At 32.3% G+C, this 20,874-nt stretch overlaps 1 protein-coding gene across 1 annotated transcript; it reads right to left on the bottom strand.

Moving 5' to 3' along the window:
- Nucleotides 1-17,613: 17,613 nt before the first annotated feature.
- On the bottom strand, nt 17,614-20,639 carry LOC145328832 (uncharacterized). The gene is made up of 2 exons (XM_080172740.1): nt 19,422-20,639; nt 17,614-19,325 (listed from the first exon to the last, which is right to left on the bottom strand). The coding sequence occupies exons 1-2, from the start codon at nt 19,882-19,884 to the stop codon at nt 18,703-18,705; spliced, it is 1,086 nt and encodes a 361-aa protein (XP_080028866.1). The 5' UTR covers nt 19,885-20,639; the 3' UTR covers nt 17,614-18,702.
- Nucleotides 20,640-20,874: the final 235 nt, after the last annotated feature.

Here is a 20,874-nt window from a genome sequence, read left to right as displayed (position 1 = left end):
CAGAAAAGTAGGCGGAGCAACTGTCATATTTAATCCTTTTCTATAAATAAGGGTTAATAAATAACCTAAAATTTGCAAATAATCAATTCATTCAGTAGTATTTTTTGCCATTAAAAATTTATATTTTTTGGTGGAATAAAAAAGAAATATTTAGTTAACTTGTTTTTCTTTGTGTCTCATTATTCAGTTGCCAGAAAAACATAATATAACCATCCAAAAAATAAGAGAAACAAAAAAAATTCTTTTTCTCAGTCACATTTTCAAAACTTTAGCTCTAAAAATCTCCGGTGTTAATGGAGGTAAAAAAAATATTTTTATATCTACTTACGTGGAATACTATGGAGAACAAGGACATATGCATTTTTTAATAATTCATTGAGAAATAAGGGCTGCAGATGCTTAAAAATACTTTTTCGAGGGTCATACTGTACATGATTCTGTTTAAGAACTTATCATACCTTGTTGTATAATAATTAGAGTAAAACACTAGAGGGAGAAAGGGTTAAATAACTGTATATCCTCATTGCAACCATCTTGTGCATCCTTTCTATTGGGTCATTGAAAATCAACCAATGGTATCGCTTATATTAACACAGTCAAGTAGCAGAAAATAATTTAGAAGTAGACGAAAGAGGTCTTTGAAGAAGAAAGGTAGGTAGTTGTCTGTATATAATATACATCTATACTATAGATCTGTTGTATAAAAAGTGGTGGTCAAAAAAGGTAAAATCAGTATTTAATAATGGTCGTACGGATTTTCTTTTGACGATTATAAAGTTGCTATGCTTTTGAAATCGTACCTAACTGTGACAGGATTCATTACCTAAAGTATGGAATCTACTGAACAATTCTAAAAAGCCTTAATATTGAAAAGAGCCAACCATGACTTGCGTTAGAACGTACAGAACCTTGTTATAGAAAAGCTTTGACAAGAAAACAAACAATTGTTTAGTTAATTTAACAATATTTATTGTACATTATAGAAACATGTTGTCAAAACAGTTACAAAACATTTCTCATTATCAATACAAATTTTATATCATTTGAACTAATAGGGAGTCTTTCTGTATATATGTAATATGTATGCAAATTCATGGTCAATACTATCTCATAAACGGCTAGATAAACTGTTCACTAATTCAGGAGGATGGTATTAAACTGAGAAAAAGATTTTTCTTTCAGAAAGTAAAATGATATTTATAATTCTCTGATGAAATTATTTACAACACTCTCATCCATTTACATTTCAATAGAGAGAGGGTCCTCTTCAAATATTTCTTCTTTAATTTCTTCCTTGATATAAACTTCTTCACAATCAATTAAACTAATAAATACAGAAGGTGGAATTGTATCATTGCAGCTTTTCATTATTTCTAAATGTCCAGACGATTTTTTATGGGTTGATAAACTTGAACTAGAGGTATAATGTTTGTCACAAAGTTCACATGAGTATGGCTTGTCATTATTATGGAATCTTTTGTGTCGAGTCAAATTACTACTCGTTGTAAATGTCTTTTCACAATGATCACAAGAATATGGCTTCTCGCCGGAATGGACTCTTTTATGTCTAGTCAAAGTACCATTCAAAGAAAAGGTCTTTCCACATTGTTCACAAGAGTATGGCTTTTCTCCTGAATGAATTCTTTTGTGTTGAGTCAAATTACTAATAACAGAGAAAGACTTTCCACATTGCTCACATGAGTATGGTTTATCACTAGTATGGGATATTTTGTGAAAGATCAAATTACTTATTTGAGAAAAAGTCTTTTCATATTGATCACATGAGAATGGTTTCTCTCCCGTATGAACCCTTCCTTTCTGTGTAAAATTCTTGTAAGAAATATCACAGGTACTCATGCTGATATATCCCCTCTCAAACTCCTGAAATATTATTTTTATTAATATAAACACTACATTCAGGCTAAAACTGAAACAAGGATAACAACTTCCATATAAACAAGCAATAAAAATTGTAAAAGTCATATCCAAATTGTTGTCAATTTTACAGATCCTTTACTTATTGTTAAAGGAACCAACAGAACAATTCTGACATGCCTAAATTTACGATAAGAGCTATCTGTTATAGACGTACAGAAAAATGTAAAATATCTTCGCTTTTAAAAATAGGATAACAACATTAATAAAAGCGAAGCTGACAAACTTTGAATGCCAGCATTTATATTTGTGTACAGTAGTTGATTTAGTTTTATAACCCAACCACCCCCCCCCCCCCTCTTTCACCAAATTTAGTTTTTATAATCATTTTTGAAATATTTAGTAACTCCTCCTACTTTAATTGTGCTAAATTAATAATAAATGGGCGGAGTTAGAATTTGATATTTGAGGGGTAATTTGAGAGTTTTCCAAGTTTGGGGTAAACACCCCTTTACCCCTCCCCCATCCAAGGACATATAAACCAGACTAGCAGAAAAATCCAGGAATCTAAAGGGATAATACAATGGCCAATAAGTTGATGTGCATTCCATATGATAATGCACATAATTACCCCTTCTGTAGATTAAAATTAGTGGTTAAAACGATTGAACACTCAATATAATGAATCAACCAATCAAAATTCCCTAGTGTCCCCAAAGTTGTTAAGCAAACAAACAAGAAAACGTTATTATAAAACTTTGGGGACCATTGCAATAAAAATTGTCATTGTATAGATAAGACAACAAATTTAAACTTAACAATTGATGTAGTAAATACCTTGTAATATAAAGTAGATCTGTATAATGGATTTCTCTCTGCTCGCTATGAATGTTAGTTACTGACTGACAATGATTAAATTATCAACCTAAATCGTAAACAATAGTTAACTCTTGTTTATAATTAAAGCCTCACAACATCTCCGCCCATTTACTTACATATGATGCTCAACGCGGACTTCTCCCACTTTTATCAGAAACTAAACTCGCAAATATGAAATGGTGTTATTTTAGATAAAGATAATGACGGCAAATTTAGGGAGGGAGGAGACAATGAGCTGATTATTACGCTAGTCCCCAAAGTTTTTATAATTACATTTCTCATTTATCTGTATGCTTGACGTGTGTGATTTTGAGGGGTGCAAAAAGGGACTTCTAAATTTTAATTATAGAGGTGGTATTTTTTTTTTGGGGGGGGGAGGGTTGTTTTTCATTTTTTTGGGGGGTTGGGGGTGTCCCACCCTCCAAGAAAATAGTTATAAACCTTCCCGGGACCTATTAGAATCTACCCTGTTAAGGAGAACCCGATCGGTTCAGCGGTTAGCGAGATCCTTCAGTACAAACAAAAAGACAAACATACATCCTGTTACTTTATTATAAGGATAATAAATACAGTGTGTTTTTTTATGAGCACTTTTTTGAAAGCAATTTTACCCCACTTATAGTTATCAGAATTTAATGATTAATGGCTTATTTTCTTCGTTTTTTAAGGGAAATTATGAAACAACAAAAAAAATTACAGTTTTTGTTGAAAAAGTACAGTAAAGTTGAAAATTAAAAACTTAGGTGTCAACATCTAAAAATGGTTTTAGCGCATTTTTCTTATGCTCAAATAATCAACCTTTTGCAAGAATGGCTGCTAAACACTTCAAAGTTGAGATATAGAGCTAAAAATGTATACAGATACTATTAGGGACATGAACTAGAACATATCAAAGTTTGAAGGTCATATCTGTTAGAATAAGGTTTCTTTACAAAAATTACACTGTAAAAGCTTTGCTAACTTATTTTGACTTTTGACAAAAATCATTTATGAAGTGCAGCTAAAAATCTTTCACCGTAAAATTTACATCTTCAGTTCTTATTGACTTAAAACAATGGAAGCAGACATCCAAGCAGACAAGAACTTTAAAGAAACTATTTCAGAAATCATCAGGTAAAGCTTGAAAAGATAGGACAATTATAATGATCATAGCTAACCGTTTCAAACAAACGGATAAACCCTAAGCTTTGCTTTTAAAATGTATATAAAATCTAAACAAGGATGACAACATCCATAAAATCGAAGCTCAGACAACGAATAATTTTAGCACATAAAAATTGTTGTTAAAAAGTTAAAAAGCAGCATGATTAAAATGGACGTACGGACTTTCTGGTGGATTATAGAGTTGCTTCGCTTTCTAACTTGTACCTAACTTCTAATAGAAATCATCATGCAAAGTTTGAAATCGATGGGATAATTCTAACATGCCTGAATTAACGAAAAGAGCTATCCATTACGTACGGACGGACCAACCCTAATTATAGAAAAGCTTCGCTATTAAAAAACATACGCAAGATTATGCATCGAAAAATAATATGCTAATTTTGTACTATAACAAATCTCTTGTATTATCCATGAGTAGCGCAGCTATACCAAATATTAGAGTAAAACATTAGAGGGGGAAGGGTTTAAATAAGTGTATTTCCCTATCCCAATTACCTTGTGCCGACTCTCAATTGGGTCTTTGAAAATCAACAAATGGTGTCGGGATTATTAACACAGCCAAATAGCATAAAACAATTTGCTAGCAGACGAAAAAGGTTAATGGAAAAAAGGGGTAGATAGTTATCTGTAGATAACAAACTAACAAGTTGGAAAGCAAAAGAATTTTTTTGGGGTCGTTTGTAAGATGTTTTTTGACAGGTATTTAAATAAAAATGGAAAATACCTAACCTGACCTAAAACTCAAACACACAAATACCGACTAGTTACTTTGATGGAAACCGACATTTATAGAGTAGCCCCGCTTCTCCAAATATTATTTCATAAATAAAATCTAAATAAAAAGAAGCCACATATAATTATCAGATTGTAGTAGAATTAATATTTAGTTTTCCTTGTTCAACTTAAAATGGTTTGGCAGCCGCAACCGTTCAAAAAAAGCGACGATTATTATCCGCTGAATTTGGCATAATCTGTTGATGCTACAAAAGAACAATTAGAAGCTAAACCACAACAAACACTGAAATTTAAGTCATTAGCCGAGAGAGAGAAAGAACAATGGGCTGTTTATTACACTACTCCCCAAAGTTTTATAATAACGTTTCCTTATTCGTTGGCTTAACTTTTTTGGAGATTTCAGTGAATTTTCATTGGTTCGTTCATTAAACTGAGTTTTCAAACGTCACAACCACTAATCTTAATCTACAGAAAGGGTAAATTTGTGTATCATCATTTAGAATGCACTTCAATTTACTAGCCATTGTCTTATCCCTTTCGACCCCTGTGCCATTAGGCACCTATGTAATAGCGGCTGTCGAGCCTAGCAATCTAGATTACAATTTCCTTTTGTAAGCAAATATTCAATATCCTTTTAATAAGGTTTCTTCACAACAATTTCCACACAAGGTTTTTTTCATAATGGACCCACTTTATCATTTAACTTCCTCTCCCGTCAATTAGGGATAACGACATTTTACAACGGGTAGAAGTTCAACTTTATTTTTTTTATCAAAATGTATAAATCTCCGCCATGTACCCTGCCGCAAAAATAATTCAATATTGTGTCAAAAATACACCATTTTCTGTAATAATGGAACAAATCATATATTTCTTCTCAATCTTTGGTGGTTTCTTTGTCAAAATCCAATAAACCTTATAATAAAGTAACATGATCTCTATCTGTCTGTCTGTATGTACCAAAGGATTTTGCTAAATGATGAACCTATTCAATGTAGCTTTTCATAGGTCCTGGGCAGGTTAATAACATTTTTGGAAAGAGAAATTGCCAAAAAAAACAAAAAAATATAACTACCACATTTTAGCAATCATTATGGCATTTTTGACAAACAGCTGACTTTAACATAAATTAAAAAGAAAACATATTTTTTTCCCTGGATGCCTTTATAGCAATATCTGCTAGTATGCTAATATTTTGTCAAGGAGTCATTATAAATTCAAAATTGTGCAATCAATGTGTGCTATTGCTTCAGAGAAACATAAACAGAATCTGAAGCTGTGTAATTATTTTGTATGCCATGTTGAACAATGTACAGCTAGAAAAAAAAGAAGAATGGAATAATGGACATTTCTACTGGCAGTTAGATGAGTTGTAATAATTTAATATCTTTAAAGCCCAAGATAGTAAGTTGTTCCCCAAAGCAGAAACTGTATTTTTGTTACTGTCTTCATGCATGTACATTGTACATTTAGGTTTTTTCCCCTAGATAATTCCTTTGGTTGACAGATAAAAATGGTAGATTGGGTTAAAACTACAGTTCACATTGCCAAGAATGAGTCTGCTAATCTTAGTAAAGCTACTTTAAATATAGATTGGGAAAATTTTTTATTTCTGTCTAAAATGTAAAAAGACCTAATTCTTTCAACTATAGAATTCTTGCACAATTTTGGAAATCATCTGCAAATCATTTTAAGAATTATTGACTTTTCAAGACAGTTTTACTTTTTTTTAGTCTCTTGTTGTTAAAAAAATCTGTTTTGTTTGAATTGAATAAATTCTTGTATTCTAGTCCCAAAAATTGAAAGTATCTACTGTATGAACAATTTGAACAGTCTAAGGTAAAAAAGATCAATTAGCATTTTAATCGTGAAGTAAAGGGATTAAGGAAATAAATAGTATTCACTTCTGAAACAAAAATATTTTAGTGCCTTAAACAAGTTAAAACCTGAATTGTATGTGTACACTTATAATATGGATTTAGGTACGTTAGACCCTTGCAAAAAATCAACTACCAAAATCTGAGTATCTAACCATCTTAGAAAAATGAATTAATATTGAAAGGTATTAATTTAAGTCATAGAAAAAAATTATGTGTAAAATATCATAGCTAAAAAGTTAGGAATTTAGGGAAAAATACTGTAATACATAATATAACTAAATTCCTATTATCTTGTGTCTTATGTCCTAAACACATGCATCAATGTTAGTATGTAGTTTCAAACTTACATAAGTGATCACAAATAATGTACAAATTCTTTTGAAATACTGATCACGATCTTAATGAGCTTTCACTAATGAAATTTAATAGCATATTGCTTATTAGTGGAATCTTAACATGACAACAAATGGGGCTAATATATGGATACTTTCTAAAGTTATTATTAATTCTAATTTGAAATTAATCTATTCTGCCATTTAGTCCAAACTAAAGCTCTATAACCTAATATAAGGAGGGTGTGGCACAAAAAGCTCTAATCTATCCCAGGCCTAAAAAAGAAATAAATAGAATAAAAAGATCCCGGTACCTATATGAAGCTTCCTTAAAATGTGTAACCCAATCAGTTGAGTAGTTGGCTAGATTTTAACTAAAAACATAAGAATGTATCACTTAATATAAATTAATAATATAAAATCAAGAGGGGTCTTTATTAATGAACAATACAAAGCAGTTCTCAATTGGGAAATTGACTGTATCAAAATGCTGAATTAGAGATAAATGAACAAAATACAACGCTGCGTACTATAAAGTTACCATAAGGTCAGAAAAATAACAGGTTAACGGACAATACCTACTACCATGTCGAGTAATCAATTCAAATAGATGACAAAATAAGATATATTACACAATACAACTCATTAAATAAATAAAAAACTTAAAGAAAGTTCAAGAATAACTGAAACAGAAGATGCTTAATATGGATTGTCATAATTACATTTTATGAATAATTATAGAACATTGTGTCTAATTGTTTAAGGATTCAAGTTAATAGTAAGATTTTATTAAATTAAAAAGAATAATTTAAGCTAAAAAAATCTAATAAAGAAATAGAAATATGTACGGCCTTTCTTGTAGGTGATGATTAAACCTAACTGTTACAGGAATCATTATGCAACCTGGTGTGATAAAGATAAAATCTTGGTTTGATGGTTTGATGGATATTTTTCTTAAACTGCAGGTATGGAAACCTAACATAGCCGCCCCACCTGTTGGAGATTATAATTTTCTTTCTGCGTAGTATTGAAAATTTAACTGTGTCAAACGCTTTTTTCAAGTCAGAAAATTTACATAAATTTCAGATTTTACATAAAGACTAGCGGCTTTGCCCCTAGAGGTATTTTTTTGGGGGGAGGGGAATTTTTATTTTTGAGGGGGTTGAGAGTGTCCCACCCCCTAAGAAAATAGCTTAAAACCACCACAGGACCAACAGGTATATACCCTGAAAAGTAGAATCCGATCGGTTCAGTGGTTACCAAGATCCTAAGGGACGGACGGACAGACAGTAAGACATCAAGCTACTTTGTATTATTAGATGATGAGCAAGATGTTTTAATCAAATAATTAAATTCTTTGATTTCTTACTGCTGCTATATCATATGTGTGAATATTGCCTACTAGCGTATCACACATTTGCCCAAACCACGTAAAAATTGATGACTATTACAGATGAACCTACTGCTACTAAGTCAATTGCATGACATGTGTTGTACGCTTTAGGGGCATTCATTGGCCAAAAACCAGGCGCAACTTATTGATATTGTGGAGTTTAATACATCCAGAAAAAGGTTGTGCAATCAAAGGGATGGTTGTGTGCAATAGTTGGGATGTTAGTACTCTGAGACTTATTATGATAAACTGACTCAACCGTCCACAGATGTACAAATGACGTGACATAAATCCAGATAAGTAATGCCGGGGGTTCTAAACCAGGCGCTACTTTAACTTGTGTAGAACCAAAAGATCTTGCTAAAGTTACCTCTAAATTTCGGGTGCGCCGCCTTTAGTAGAAAGGAGAGATGATTTATTTCAACTAAGAAATAATATACAAATAATAGATTTAACATTAAAGTTTTAGATAAGTGTATTCATTATCATACTATCTTACAATTTAGTTTTAAATATAAAAAGAAAATTTTTATTGTGTGTGTGTAGATAAGGATCTCGCAAACCGCTAACTAATATTAGCAGCTAGCATAAAATCCTTTCTTGAATGGCATCGAACCCGATTAATACCTGCAGGATTAGAACCCGTTTTCAGTCATACTTAAAAATTTTAGATAGCATCGTGTTACAGACAGTTTTTCACTGAAAAAAAATAATCTTATAATCTTTATTTTCTTATCTGCGGAAAGCTGTCAACAATATAAAGCGACGAATAACTATTTTCCCTTCATTCATTTATTATCTGAAAAATTCACAAAACCTATTGAGTCAATTTCTTTACATCAGAGACAAGTTTTCTGAAAACAAATGTTTAGCTGAACCGATATGGTCCCTCTTTACCAACCTTTGAAACTTTATTTTGCATCTTTATATTTCAAATCATCAAATCTTACCCTACACCCCCCCCCCCAAGTTTGATTGATAATGGACAAGAAAAATGGTTATAAAACTTTTGGTACCAGAAAAATTTACAGTCTGTTTAATGAGCTGCATATCTATGAGCTTTTGGACTAATTGTTATGATTTTAAAAAGTATAAAATAGAATTCATCTTTAGGATATCATTTTTTTAAACAACAGTTAATAATATAATTTTAATGAAACTGAAAATGAAAACAAAAACAACGGGTTATGTATTATTGTAAGTTAAAATTCGATTAAATTAAATGATTAGACATTAAAAATAAATTGTTTGATAGAAAAAAACGTAGGACCGGCTAAATTTTACGGAGGGCATTTTAGTGGCTAACAAAAAAAATGGGGGCAACTACACACAGGCTTTGCTAGAAAAAGACCAGGGGTGGATTCCTAAAATAAGTTATTGCTGCTTTATCGCTGGTGAGGCAAAAACTTTTTATGTGATTTTGGAGGAAATTTTCACAAAAACAAGTTTGCCTCACCAGTGATGCAGCGACACTAATTTTTTAAAGAATCCTTCTAAGGTTATTAGATGTTAAATACAAAATGATTGTATAAATAACAATAACAACAAAATCAGGGGGGGTAAAAATTTTTGGGAGGCTAAAATATAAAATCTATATTTTAGGACCTAATCAGTGAAGATGATTAAAGTCCCTCCACAGACTATGATGTCATACGATAGAATAACCAGTGAGAGGCCAACATAAGTTTTACCATTGGTCAATTACAGTGTATACTGGCCTCTCATTGGCTATTCTATCGTATGACGTCATAATCTGTGGAAAATTTAATCATCTTCTTAATCTGTACAAATAACAATATGCCAAATATTTCCAAAATGAAGAGAATAGGTTGATAGATTATATCATTTTAGATATCTTTGTTAAAATAAGTTAAAAATCCTCATGCTTAAATCTGAATTTCTGATTTTGAGTTTATATTCGCTAAACGTTCTAATACTGGAATTATCTACAATAGCTCCTTTCTAAGATATTTAATTTTTAAATTTCAAATGCAATTTTGTCCAGCTTGTAGTTTTTTTTGAAACATTTTACACCATGTATAACTTTTGATGATGCAAACATGTAGTTATTCCTATGATTTTTTCTGATTTTTAGGACCATTTAAAATTAAAGCACGCTTTTAGTTGCGAAGTTATAACAATAGACGTGCTTTATTATCACACACTGCATTTTTTACCATGTAGTTACACCTATGATTCTTCTGATTTTAAGGTCCATTTTAGATTAAAGCACGCTTGTAGTTGGACAGTTATGGCAATAGAAGCAATTAACATCACATTCTGCATTTTTCACCATGTACCTTCACCTATGGTTTTTCTGATTATTAGGTCCATTTTTAAATTAAAGCGTGCTTGTAATTCTGTAGTTATGACAATAGAAGTGCTTATCAGTACACTCTGCATGCTACATCATGTATAACTTTTGATGATGCAAACATGTAGTTATACCTATGATTTTAGATCCATTTAAAATTAAAGCACGCTTTAAGTTGCGTAGTTATAACAATAGAAGCGCCTCATTATTGCCTTTTGCATGCATTTTTTATCATATTTAAAATAGGAGTTTGCAGATATGTAGTTACGCCTATGTTTTTTCTATATTTAAGGTCCACTTTAGATTAAAGCGCGCTTGTAGTTGCGCACAGTTATGACAATAGAAGCGCCTTATCATTGCCCTCTGCATTTTCTACATCATTTTCCTTATTACTAGCTCCTACAACAAGCAAATAAATAAATTTATTTATTAGTAGGGCAGCTACTCTATAAATAGGATATGCAGGGGTTGGCCAGAAAACATCCGTCAGCCTTAATAAATACAGACCTCTAGGTGAAGGGAACGGAGGTCAGGAAATTTGCGTAATACCACCCTGAGACATTTATGAAGCCTCTCTAAAAAATGCACTTTATTCGGACCAGCATTTTCCGATATTTTTAGCTTCAGATGAAAGGGCGTTATCCTCTAAGAATTTGTTTTTTCAATTTTGAAAATTTAAGTAAACACCCCCCCCTCCCCGACAACGACGAACAACTATTTTAGGTTAGGTTAGGTTAGGTTTTAGGCTAGAGAGCCGAGCGCTGCGGCTAGGCAGGCAAGTGGGCCGAGTGCTGCGATTAGGCAGGCTAGGGAGCCGAGCGCTGCGGCCAGAGTTCATAGTTCGCTGTCGGGGGGGGGGGGGGGGGGGCGGGGGTAGGGTACTCAAATTTTAAAAATTGAAAAAAAAAAATTCTAAGAGGATAATACCGATGAAAGAATCAATTACTTTACACTCTTGAGAATACTTAAGATTTTTACTGTGTTACAGTTTATTTTAAGATTTTTTCATAAAATCTTTTGTTTTATTTTTCTTTACGAGGTAACGCCCAAACTCTCTTTTGATTTATAACATATACTTCAAAAATAAGAAAAATTACAGAAGTTTAAAATTTTTAAGCAAACAAGGACCTAAAAACAAAGGTTGTGATTTATAAGGATGAAAGAAGCAAAATATGACTTTGTCTGACTTATAGTCGGAAATTCTTTATCAAACAGGGGATATGCACAATTTTATTTAGTCATCTAGCTCTAATACGAGCTGAGACATGGGGGAAGGGGGAGGGGGTTGAATGTTCAAGTCCCCCTGACCAATTAAGGAGCGGAAAGGGGTCCGACTTTAAAGGGTTAATATCCCTGGAAATTTCCAACTATAAATTTTAATTTCTTTTAACGACTCATAATACAAAAGTTAGGATAAGGACCGATAAGACCATAAAAATTTAAAGAAATTTTTATCATACAAGTTTTTATTTTAGTAAGATAGTAACTTGATATTAAAACATATGTACATTGTACATACATACTTCCAGCTACTTTGTTCCACCATATTGCCTTTATTTTTACCTTCAATTTCCCTCCAACTAATATTAGACCATTTAGCATATAAGAGCCATCTATAACGGATAACCAACCCTTTTATTGCTCGACCTTTGTTAGAAAGACTAACTGCGCATTAAAAATTATAAACATCTGCTGCGTATTGGTTGTTGCCAAAGAGAAAGATGTGGCAATTGACTGCTTATTACACTAGTCTCCAAAGTGTTATAATAACGTTTTCTTATTCGTTGGCTTAACAACTTTGAGGACTTGAGTTAATTTTAATTGGTTGATTTATTAAGTAGCGTTCAATTGTTTCAACCACTAAATTTAATCTACAGATGGGTAATTTTGTGTATCATCAATGGGAATGTACATTAATTTATCGGTCATTGTCTTATCCCTTTAGATCCCTGGGTTGTTTGCCAGAATGTTTGTCCCCCATCCATATCTCTGATAGGTATCTTTAAGGGGGTGTGGGTCTGCGAAAATTGGCAATCAGCAAAAAGTGTCCTACAATCACGCTAAATAAAAAGTCCGCAAACAAAATTAAAACAGAGTATGGATTCCCACTAATGGATGACTCGGCTGTTGTTTTGAAATATTGACGATAGGCGGCTGCTGCTCTTTTAATGAATTGTGCATAATTTCTTTTTCAGTGTCCAACCTAAACGCATTCAGTTAAAAGTTATCAAGTTATCTGTACATTAATATCTATGAAATGGCTTGAGAAGGGAGATAATTAAAGATAAAGAAAAGGGGTTTCCATGCTTCGAAACTAATTAATATCCGGTGGATAAGAACCGGTTCTCAGCCACTCTGAAAAATCATTTATCGTAGCGTATGATATCCAGTTTTCTGCGAATATAAAATGTACAAACCTTGGAAACCTGTTAATAACACGATTTAATAAATAACTACTAAAATTTTAGTAACAAGTTCTCTTGAATTCCAGTCTGTCCGTCAGTTAGTTTTCTATACTTTGACAGTAAGCTGTTCTAAAATATTTTAAGCTCATTGTTGCAAAAAATCTGTAAAATACAGATGTATAACCAGACAACTACTTGAATCTCTCTGTTGGGGACGTTCTTCATCTGCTAGTAAATTGCTTTGATGTAAAAATTGTAGCAACTTGGCTGTGTTAATATTCCCGACGCTATTAGATGATTTTCAAAGACACAATTGAAAGTTGATACAGGATCCTCGGAATGGGGACATACTGTTTTTTAACCCCATCCCCTTCTATTGTTTGACTCTAATGTCATTGCTGTGTTAATTTTCAACATTTTTGTATGCACATAATTCGTACTTTTAGCCCGTTGCAGTTTTCCTTTTAAAAGTCATCATAGATACTTTTCTGTACACAGGGAGGGAGGGGACAAAGGGCTGTTTATCACACTAGTTCCCAAAGTTTTATAATTACGTTTTCCTATTTATTGACTTAATAACTTTGGGGATGTTTATAGAAATTTGATTGGTCTGTTTATTAACTTGAGTATCCAAACGTTTCAATCGCTAATTGTAATCTACAGAAGGGGTAATTTTGTGTAATTTATTGACCATCGTCTTATCCCTTTTGATCCCTGACACCTTTACATTTATCTAGAAGGTGAATCCCCCCCCCCCGCAAAAAATACCCCAAAAATGAATTAAGATTAATGAGAGTTTCTTAGCACTTGTGGGGAGGTTGGGGATATCATCCCACCATTTTCAACTTTGGTTGAAAAGTTTGTACACAAATAGTATGGAACAAATCAAACAAAATTCGATGAAATTATGCTACATATCTTAAAATAATATCTATTTAAGAACTCTTTATTGAACTGCAAATCCAATGCTTTTATTTAGAGCGAAAGGCTTCTTTTACGTTATTGTAATAGTGTAATTTTCTGTTTTCATCCTTTGATTTTGTTTAAAGACTTAATAATGAGATCTGTGCCAGGAAAAAACCTTTAAAACAGAACGTAAAAATGTGGGTAATTTTTTCTAGGGGTGATTTCTATAGGGGATGGTTGTACCCTTCCCCAAAATAACTTAAACCTTCCCAGGAAATAAGAGAAGCTACACTGTAAAGGAGAACCATAACAGCTCAGCGGTACACAAAGACAGACAGACAAACAGACAGATATTTTAAAAAGATATATGTTTATTTTTATCCTCTGAATTTTGTTTAAAGACTTGATAATTAGATCTTCGCCAGAAATTTTATCTTAGTCAACAAAAATAAAGTCCTTTATGAGGTATTTAAGTTAAAAACTGGTGGAAATTTTTTTTTGAAAAAAACCTTCTCTCATAATTGTAACATTGTAATTGTAACATTGTCTTATCCCTTTAGCTTCCTGATAAACATAATGGTTTGAAAAATTGAGCTATCATGCCAGCTAAATCAACACACACTCATTCCACTACTTTACAATTTTGTACTCTTGTGTGCAATTTCTAAATATATTCTGTCCGTTTCGATTCAATGGCTAGCGAGATCCTTCTGTGCAAACAGACACACAGTCATCCTTTTGTATAAGGATGACAAAAAATATGAAATAGTTTTTAGTATGGAAATAATTTATACTAGCAACAATTCACGGTGATTTGGATATAATTGTCCTTGTTGGATTCCTTATTTCTTTTTTTGTTGTCCTTTTTCCTCTTGTAGACCTTCTATTTTTTTATATCACTGGTGAAAAGAATAAATCAAATGGATTTAAAAATTTGTAAATTGCACAGCTAATATATAACCTAAAACAGTTTGTTCATAGTAGGTATGGCGAAAATAACTGTTACGTGGTGCTTCAGCTCAAAGTTTCTAGATAGGATTTCAAAATAAGGGGGCGGGAAAGGTTTCAGTGCTCCACTGGAAACTTTAAGTGAATCATCATTTTTCTTAGAAAAAGAAACCTAATCTCATGCTTTGGGGTTGTCAATATGGAGTTTCTAAAGTTTTAAACTTTCCGCTTAAACGAACCAATCACACGTACCAGTTTTAAAAGCCATCCAATGATATGCTGGCTTTTAAAAGGAAACAATTGATTGGTTTATTTTAGCGGCAAAATAAAAATGATTGATTTTTATTTCTAGCTCATTGATATATCACTGTATCTTGAATTAAAACAAACTCAAACATAAATCTTTTCCTTTTTTCTTTATATGTAGAATCCATCTAATTGAAATTGACTATTATTTACCTACCCCCCCTCAAACTGATAAAAGTTCCTAAAAGAATGACGTCATACTATTGTATTGTATGTCGTCCTTTTTTAGAAACTATCATCAATGCACAAGAAAAGTGAAAAAGTAAGATTTAAACCCAATGAACGATTCTAGTGTTTCTAAATTAACGTACAAAGCCTTGGTTAAAAAGTTAATTCGGGGGTGGGGGGGGGGGGGGGGTGGGGAGCTTAACACACTGGCAAATAAAGAGGTATTGCCCTTTTATTTGTTTATCCTTTTTTGTCTACTATTTGTCTATTTCTTTCTCATTTACTTTTAACTCGCGTAACTTTTCAGTAGATCCGGTTTTCAGTAGTAGGAAAGTCCAGAAAGAGAGAGAGAGATAGGGAGAGAGAGAGAGAGAGAGAGAGAGAGAGAGAGAGAGAGAGAGAGAGAGAGAGAGAGAGAGAGAGAAGGAGAGAGAGAAAGAGAGAGAGAGAGAGAGAGAGAGAGAGAGAGAGAGAGAGAGAGAGAGAGAGAGAGAGAGAGAGAGAGAGAGTCGTATTATATCCAGCAATCTACGAATATAAAAACGTACAATTATAAGATTAAAACCATTTTTTTAGCCCGTGCCTTAATCTTATAATTGTACATTCTATATCCGCGGAAAGCAGTTTATAATACAATGAAAGAAATAACTATTCTGAAACTTTTCTACAAGTGTTGATGTTCGTTTGTCTTACGACATACGATTTAAGAGCTTCGCTTTTATGTATGTTGTCATCCTTGTTATTCTACTCTTTGTACTTAACACTGAAATTATTATTTAAACTACAACAAGGACAACAGTGTACACAAGAAAATTCATGTTTATGCCTTTGAAAAAACGTGTGTTTTAGCTAATCCAAGGCCGATATGGTTCCCCTTCACGTTAAAGCTTTTTATCGATTAAGGGATTTAATTTGGTGAAGTGTACCACTCTTTCAAAAAAGATCACCCTTAATTAATGATAATTATTGATGGGCCACTTTTTATTGAAGCTTTGTTGTCGACATACAATAATGAAATTGCAATGTCTATACAAATGTTTGACAGGATTTAGATATAGTATTTTCCAATGATGTGTCTACTAGATATTTAAAATATTAAGTATTCCAAACCCTAAACGTATCGTATTTCGAGAAAATTTAGAAGGGAATTTAGAGACATGAAAATATTGAAATTGGGGAATATTAATTAACGTGGGCAAGAATTCTATTTCAAAAATATGATATTTATTCCCCTCTCCGTTCGTTCAAAAATACCTCCCTATTTCTATTTTTCTAAATATTCAAATTTCTTAATATTTATTTACGAAGTACTTCGTAAATAAATAGAAGATTTTGAAAAATAATAAATTTTTACGTTTTATATTTCTATTTCGAAATAAATCACGCAATCTTAAATGAAGTATGTTCGTTAAACAATTCCGAAATAAAATTTACTAGATATATTAGACTTTTAGGTTCTTTCTATGAAATTAATGTGATGACATAATTTCCTTACTCCAAAAAGTCTACCTGTTAAGAATACGACATTTTAGACGTCTTACTTTTTTCATTGCTTTTTTTACAGGGTAAAATAAAAATTCTTCCTAATATTAAAAAAGTATAATTTTGCATTACGTAAAAAAAGTATATAACGATAATGAAATATATTATAGTTAACTTATAATAGTTTGTAATTGTATTTGTAACAATATATTTATAGATTCCCTGTTATTTGATATCATCCGTTTCCGGTGTATGCTGTTCAATTTATATCAGGGATAAATATATACACAAAAATTCCTCCAACAAATTTTTATTATTTACCGTGGTCAAAACATATTAAAAAATCTTATTTTAAAAAATGTAAATATAACGAAATAAATTATATTGAAGTTTCTAATTACCCATGTACATTTCTACCTCGTGTCTCCATGAGGTGCACACACACATAGTTCTTCAGTCCTTATTTGAATTTCAGAGTGTATTGACACGTCATACTACGCGTTAGTTAGATACAAAGAAAAGTGAAAAATAATAAAAAATTTAATATACAATGTGAAAACTTCAAATGGAATTATATTAATACAATAAAATAAAGTGATAAATATTATTTGCAATTGAAAATATAGTTATAAAAAAAAGAAGAAAGAAACAAAGTCAAGTGTCAACACAAGATCTAATTCTGTACTGTCGTCCGAAAAGGATTATTGTAGTCTATTGTTTTGCGTGAATGTCATAAGAGTACATGCACGTCAAAATAATAGGCTATGTTTTCTATTTCGGAAGGCGGTAACACTTAATTATTTAGTAGAGTATATTAAGGTAAGGATTTTGTAATAATTTGTAAATATAAAGTGAAAAGTCTGTTCGTTATAACTTAATTATTCTTATTTTGCCTTTTGGTAATTTCAATTTTAAACGCACAGATTTTATACTGTGAATAATTCGGCAAGCTCCATACTTTGTTTTTAATTATGTTTTTTTTTATTTTTTTATATCGTTCCAAAATTACAAAGTATCGGGTGTGTTTTATCGATAAGTCTTAGTCTTACCTAAAAATATTGAATCCCTGTGTTCGAAAAGAATTTCCGTGCATTTTTTTACGTCGTTCAGAACGGCTCGGCTCCACATTAGTTAAAAGTGAGTTTTTACAGTAATAATATGATTTAACGGTCTATTTCCTTAAATTAAACTTAAAAACCATATGTTACCAAATATACACACATCCGCAGCCGTATTTCTAGATTCGGCTCCGCGTTTTTTTGCGTTGAAACTCGTTTTTAAATGTACGCTCATATTAAACCTGATTATCAAGCTGTTTTTAAACAAATTTACTTACAATTTTGCTTTGACTCTTATATATTCGCATTCTGATAATTCAGTTCTGACATTAATGTCCGTATTTTTTTTACATTTTAACAACAAATTTTTATGTGACCTAATTATCCGATTGGTCTGATTTTTGGTTTACTGATGTTTGAATGTACAATAATATAAGCGAAGCGGCAAGTACGCAGTTTTATTTTTTTCCATCACCCTTTAATTGAAATTCAAATTTATTTTTGGATATTTAGTATTTACTTTCATTTGATGTCCAACTTATTTACTCTAGAACCTCGAGCAAGAGACCATCCACGCATAAAGACACAAGACAAGTATGATTTGAGTAATGTTTTTGGCTTCGCTACTTATTGATTATTCATCCTTGTTAAATTAAATAACAATACTGCAAAAAAAATAAATATATCAATAAACAGTTTTTTGGGTTTTATTACAACATTTATTTTATAATGGTAATGATACAGATATTTAAAAAACACAAAATTATTTCATTAAATTATTTGTTTTACTTTTACTTCTACTTTATTTCTTTCCAACATAATTAATATGATAAACATATTTACAAAAATTATTTCATTCACTTTTCCAGTTCCTTGGTTGCTGTCTTCTTGGTAACTTTTACCTGTCTATCCCAAAATGCTTGGGACTTCTTGGGGACTAGCTTGTTCATCTTCAAGAACATGATGGCGTGGATGGTGTCTTTCTCTAGGTTATAGCGCCTCGATGAGTAAACTAATTTGAGGTGTGAGAAAATTCTCTCACACCTCGCATTAGAAACAGGTAAGTTGTTGAAGTTGGTCATCAAACTGACAAGTCCAGGGGGATAACATATCTGCTCTGCAACATGTTCATACCTGGTAGTAAGCATCCTGTGGCTTGCGGTCATTGCTCCTTGTTTGTACAGTTTCTGGCGTTCTTCAACATCGAAATCCTTGGACTTAGATTTTTTGACTTTCGCAATTTCCTCCTTTATCTTAGCGACTTCACGTTGGTAACCGTATGTCAAGGCATGCAACTTGGATTCATCTATATTATTCCAATCCTTCAGCCCAGCTTTCAGGTGTTTCTTCATGACGTCCAGGGGATCCTTCTGTTTGTCACGTTGTTCTTTCTTTTTCTTCTTGGCTGCTGCTTGAGCCTGAATTTGTTTGAACTCTTGTTGTTTGTTCCAAAACATCTTTTGGATGGGTGTCATCATGCCTGTAATACATAAATATAATTAATAAAAATGATAATTGAATTATTTAACTAATGTTATTATTATTATCTATTTTAATTAATATTGTATATCTTTACCTGTGGGAGGTGCAGTTGCTGGAGAATCGTACTCGTCAGCTTCGGAATCCTCATTGTCGGCATCCGCATTAGCACTACGCAGGTCGGCCTCTTCATCTGCCTTTTCTTCAGGACTTAGGTTGGCTCTCAGTGAGATTCGGTGTAGCCGTTCACCCAACAACCTACAATTTTTGGGTGCTTGTTGTAAGATTGTTTTTGCTTCATCCTGTGTCACCGTAAAGCTTTGTGTGCCACTCGCAATCATTTCCAAATGACTGCGTGACAGGGGGTGTAGGTAGAGGCAGACTTGCCAGCCTGCATTATTACGGACAATCTTGTTAACTCTCTGGTGAAGGAACTTGAATACACGTCCAGCGAATAAGTTGCCAGGCATACTTGTCTGTAGGGTAAAGAACACCGTATCCAGCATGGTGAACATCTGGACGATTGTGGCCTCATGGGCTTGGGCGGGAATTGTCAGCATGGTATCCACACACTCCAACACTTGCAGGACTTCTCTGAGGGCAAGAACCTGGTCAGGTGTTGGCCACAGATTGTCAAACTTCTTGTTGACTAAAATAAAAATTAAAAATTAATTCTATTGATATATACAGTTCTAATTTTTAATTAAGGGAACGAGAGAAGAAATAATTTATTTAGTTTAAATTTTAATAAACTTCTATTTGTTACCTTTCTCTTTTGTTTAATTAAGGGACAGAGAGAAATTTAAGTTGGTAATTTTGTTAGTTTTAAATTGTTGTTTAAATTATAATTAACTTTTTTGGGTTTACCTTTCTGATCCTGCACGGATTTTTTCACCTTCTGAAGTAGTTGTTTGTTGTCAAACATCTCTAAGAACCGCTTTATCATGTTCATTCTGGAGCTCCATCTCGTCTCCACGTATCTGGTAAGCATACGTTGTCCACTCTCTGCCAAAATGCGACGCAGCTTCTTGTTATTCATAATTTTACTGACCAGCTTTGCCAGGTTAATTATGGTTCTGTTGTACCTCTTCCCTTTCTAAAAAATATAATATTTGTTAATTTTCACGTTTTTGTATAATTTATTATTTAACTTTTTAAGTTACTGTATAAGTTATTTAGTTGGTTCTATTAATCATTTAATTAATTTACTTACAACTTTGGCAGCTGCCTTCAACGCCAACTCGACTTGGTGGTTGAGGCAAACGCCTCCCACTATTAGTCCACATTTTTGCTCATCACATATCATTATTTTCTGGATGTTCTTTTCCATTAGTTTCCCGAAATTTGTGATTGCTGAAAAGAAATAATTTAATAAATTAATATAATTTAGTTAAATGCATTTCGTGAAACTACCCCTGTAAATCATTAAATGTAATTCATTGAATTTTTTGGGAATGAATTTAATTTAACTTTACTTACCCTCTCTTTGTTGTGGATCTTTGATGGCGATGGACCTGTAGAAAATCGCACTTGATATGCCGCCATCGCCT

Source organism: Acartia tonsa, chromosome 9, assembly GCF_053477335.1.
Source record: "Acartia tonsa isolate MP-2025a chromosome 9, ASM5347733v1, whole genome shotgun sequence".
Taxonomy (NCBI): Eukaryota; Metazoa; Arthropoda; class Copepoda; order Calanoida; family Acartiidae; genus Acartia; species Acartia tonsa.
This window is presented reverse-complemented; position numbering and strand designations above follow the sequence as displayed.